Here is a 4,605-nt window from a genome sequence, read left to right as displayed (position 1 = left end):
GGAAGGGTTGGACGGTAATAATCATGTAAAAAGAGAACGGTGAAAGTTTAATTTTCTATCAAGCAGCAAAAAAGGATTAGCGTCCTGCAATGTGACAATCGCGCATGTGTACATCGCAATGTCAATGCTAAAACACAGTATCGTTTAGCCGTAGTCTAAAATCTATTTTTATCTTTATATGTTTAACTGTTTGTAACTGGTCTTTAATGTTGAATTTCTTGTACTGCACTGTAACTATTACTATTTTAATCTTTTTATGTAAAGCACTTTGAATTGCCCTGTTGCTGGAATGTGCTATACAAATAAAGCTGCCTTGCCTTCTTAGTATACCAGAGTTTTGGTGTCTGTGGCGACATTCCCATGCTGGCGCACCGGAAGAATGCCGATACAGATTTTTTGTACTCAGAGTAGTTTAACTATAGAACAACTTCTTTACGTTAGCAGTACACAAAGTTCTGTCAACCAACCTTGCTCACTCACCTACGGATCTACACAGCGTAGCTGCTTATTCTGGCTCTTTGATTGGTTACACGCCATGCCAGTCTACCTGTATTACCCAATACCTTGACAGGCAGGAAGGGGGAGAGACTACAGCGATGTGGCGTTACTAGAAATCCCACTGCTTTTCTTAAGAACATCAACAGTGTCAGAGGGGTTGATAAAAGTTCCACACTCCAGCTTTCAACAGCCTCTTGTCTCATTTGTCTTGCGTATACAGTACAAAAGTTTTTCTTTATCTGTGAAAATGTAAAATTGCTGCATTGCAAATGCAATGTTTTCGCACCTAACGGTTCCCTCTTTTTTTTCTCCTTTTACCATCAGGCAGCCGACAAACTGGAGAAACATATCCAAGAAATGGACGACGGCAGCTACATCGAGTTCGATGTGCCGGAGTTCAGTAACACTGTTCTGACCCAGCTCAATGAGCTGCGGCTGCAAGGGAAGTTGTGTGACATAATTGTTCACATTCAGGGCCAGCCATTTCGAGCCCACAAGGCTGTGCTGGCAGCTAGTTCACCCTACTTTCGTGACCACTCAGCTCTCAGCACCATGAGTGGCCTTTCCATCTCGGTCATCAAAAGCCCTGAAGTGTTTGAGCAGCTTCTTGCATTCTGCTACACAGGTCACATGTCCCTGCAGCTCAAAGATATTATCAGTTTCCTCACTGCTGCCAGCTTTCTGCAGATGCAGGCCATCATTGACAAGTGTACCCAAATCCTGGAGAGCATCCACTCCAAGATCAGCCTCCCAGTTAGTGTCTGCAGCCCGGAGAAGGACGACTCACAGGCCGGCGGCAATGGGGTCAATGACAGCAACCTCTTTGTAAACCCTACCCAGATCTCCCCCCCTTACTACTCCCGGCAGAATCAGGCAGGACATGAAGCGCGCTTTGAGCTGGCAGGAAAAGGCCTAGGCCGGGGGCGACAGCAGCAAGAGGAAGGCCAGTCGGACCGAGGCAGTAGTGATAGTGTGTCAGAGCTTGATGCTCCCATGGATGGAGAAACGGAGCAAGTGGAACTGATTGGCAAAGATGGGCAAGTAACAGATGTGCATGTGAAGATAGAGAAGACGGACAGGCCCACATACTCCGATAGCTCCTCAGCCGGTGACGATGGCTACCACACAGAGTTGGTAGATGGAGAACAGGTATTGGCTGTTAGTGTGGGATCTTATGGTCCTGTCATCCAGTCTGCCGCCTATTCTTACTCAGGGCTGTCCTCACCGTGCTTTGTCAACCTTACCAACTCCAGCCCTTCCCGCTCCATGCTCAGTGGCTACAGAGGTGGGCGAGCCAGGGCAAAGCGGCCCCTGGCCATCCCAGCGGGAGTGCTGAGTCATATCAAACCAGGCTCCGATGACGGCGAATCAGCAGTGGGACCCACAGGGTTGGAGAACGATGTGCGCGAGCGTAGCCTACGGAGCCAGTGGTACCCCTACAATGAGAGACTTATTTGCATCTACTGTGGAAAGACCTTCAATCAGAAAGGGAGCCTGGATCGCCACATGCGCCTGCACATGGGAATCACCCCATTTGTTTGTAAATTCTGTGGCAAGAAGTACACAAGGAAAGACCAGCTGGAGTACCACATCCGTGGCCACACGGACAACAAGCCCTTCCACTGTCAGATCTGTGGCAAATGCTTCCCATTTCAGGGCACCCTTAACCAGCACCTGAGGAAGAAGCACATGGGCGCATCAGAGGGCAGTAATCATATAGACTCTCCAGAGACGACGGAGGGGAACTCAGGTCAGAAGGACCAAGAGGATACGTCCGAGGGGATGGCCTTTGAGGCACAATATGCAGAAGAGGCACCTGCCAATGATATGGAGGAGAGTTCAAAATGCAGTCCAGAGGAGGCTCAAGCTTCAAGATGTGATTTTTAGGTCCTGCTTCAGGTTTAAGAAGCTTTAAGAAATGTTTATCTTAACTCAACTTATAGGACTTTTTTTCTTTTCTTTTTGAATCAGCTCCCTCTACTATAGACATTTCTTGCGTCAAGGGATTCTGTCATTTTGTGAAAGTTAGATGTTGAATGCAGAGAGCAAATGGGTGCTTTATAGAGATTTGATTATTTCAAGCAAAGGGAGTAAGAACTTACTATTTTTCAGGAGGTCCCAATAATCAAGACCCCCTCATTGATTTCTCTTTATATCTTTCCATGTTTTTTAAAACATATTTACAGAGTTATATAGGCATGTTGCAATAATTGATAATGTGAAAGCTCTGGTAAGATGCTTGTCATATCACCTTTTTACCTGACCTGTTTTTGCACATGTGGCCACAGGAGGTCACTTACTCACAAGGAATGATTTTTCTGCCAGTGCAAAGCTTTGTGTGACATATCCGTTCAATACCTCATAAATGCAACTACATACTCATAACAGACAGTATTTTAACTTACATGAAACTCACCAGGTTCTACCTCATAGCCAAGAACCTACCAGGCACAGACGTGTTCACCGTTTGAAATCCGTTTTAGGTTGTATGTACAGTATCTTATTGCCAAACCCTGTAAAGAATATTCTCTCAACGTAAAGCCTTGATACTTAGGGGAACTATTCCTTGCTGATTGTATGGATTAAGGACATAGTCCTTGTCAAATGTTTCTTGGTCAGCCAGGTTAAAGTGATTTTTTTTTAGAAGGTGCTATGTAAGGAGTACATTAAATTTGCTAGCTTTCTTGTGTGTTTGTTTTTGGCAAATGCAGACAATAGAGACAGAAAACGGCCCTGCATATTTTTCAAGATATTTATCTGTCTTATAACGTTTGTTCTACACAACACTTAAGAATTTTATCTCTCATCACTACTGGAGATCTTGCTCTGTTGGCGTGGGTAAAGATGCTGTCATCCATGTAATGGGTGAATTACATCCATATAGTGAAGTCATTTGTAATTCCTTTATACTCTGGTGGAGACTTATACTGAATTATTGTTGTATGTGTAAATTGTTTTGTCCTGAGGTAGGCTTCTAGGTTAATACTCAGCGTCTGACGGAGACAGGCGTACTCATTGTCAACTCAGCACAGTAGGAACAGCTGTTCACACAAATCAATACAGTATACTAGTCTGAATAATATGCAAAACAGAAAGAACAAAGGAATCTCAGCCATTTTGACATGGTTTTTCTTCCATTATTTGAAAGAGCTATTTACTTGTTTCCTTTTCTTTCCTTCCCTCTGTCCTTCCTTTGAGGACGGGACGGTTGGTCTGGGTTCTTTGTTCCCTGCATTGGTTGGGGTCAAATGCAGACTTGGAACAAGTTTTCCTTATTTGTTAATCCTGTTTTGTGGTGTTGACATAGATGCGGCATAGCTAGACCAAGGCTAAGAGGTAAATGTTGTCGGAGGTAGCTGGTGATCCAAAGTATTGATGCACTTTGCAGAGTTTAGTGTGTGTGTGAGTGTGGGGGGGGGGATTTCTGTCATAATTCTGATGCAGTGCGGCGGGTTAGGGTAGTACTAGCTTCACAGCAGTGATTTTTCCTCTAAGTAAAAATGTTGTGAACTTTGATGAGACTCTGCAATCACATGAATACTATTGGCTACAAGTCATGCATATGACAACATATTTTATCTATACTGTTTAGACCATGTGGATCAGGGATAGGGGTGGTGTTACTATATAGAGAGGGTTATTTTCCATGGAGATTTAAAGGAATCTGCATACACAGTAGTTACAAGGCACTTAGAAGGCCCCTTTTGTGCTCACCTGCTTTTTTATTTACCAGCCAGCTGTTTATTTAAGCTGTTAAAGATTTTTTGAAGAGCACCTGCTATATGCTTTTATTTTGTCCTTTTTGGTCCACGCTGAATTTGTGTCAATGAATTGGGTTTGATAATTTCACAGTTTTTATATAATCTATCTGCTTTGTGTGCATTTTGGTAGGAGGATATTGTTTTGTTGCTTATGTCTAATGTGCAGTCCTTTTTTTTACTCCACCGAATTAGAGCCTGACCGATAAAAGATTTTTAAGGCCAATACCACTACGAATATTTGGTTCTTTAAAAATCCGATATGCTGAGATATCGGCCAATATATATTTAAAGAAAAATCCAGAAACATGTTACAAAACAAACAGATTTCTATAACAATAGTTATTTG

The 4,605-nt window shown here is 43.2% G+C and overlaps 1 protein-coding gene across 1 annotated transcript in view; it reads left to right on the top strand.

The window, feature by feature from the left end:
- Positions 1-3,911, top strand: part of zbtb34 (zinc finger and BTB domain containing 34) — a 10,847-nt gene extending 6,936 nt beyond the window's left edge. Inside the window, exon 2 of the mRNA XM_032516639.1 lies at positions 823-3,911. Coding sequence (XP_032372530.1) covers positions 823-2,385 — 1,563 coding nt within the window. The 3' untranslated portion in view covers positions 2,386-3,911. The remainder of the gene's footprint in view (positions 1-822) is intronic.
- Positions 3,912-4,605: the final 694 nt, after the last annotated feature.

This window comes from Etheostoma spectabile, chromosome 5 (assembly GCF_008692095.1).
Source record: "Etheostoma spectabile isolate EspeVRDwgs_2016 chromosome 5, UIUC_Espe_1.0, whole genome shotgun sequence".
NCBI lineage: Eukaryota > Metazoa > Chordata > Actinopteri > Perciformes > Percidae > Etheostoma > Etheostoma spectabile.
This window is presented reverse-complemented; position numbering and strand designations above follow the sequence as displayed.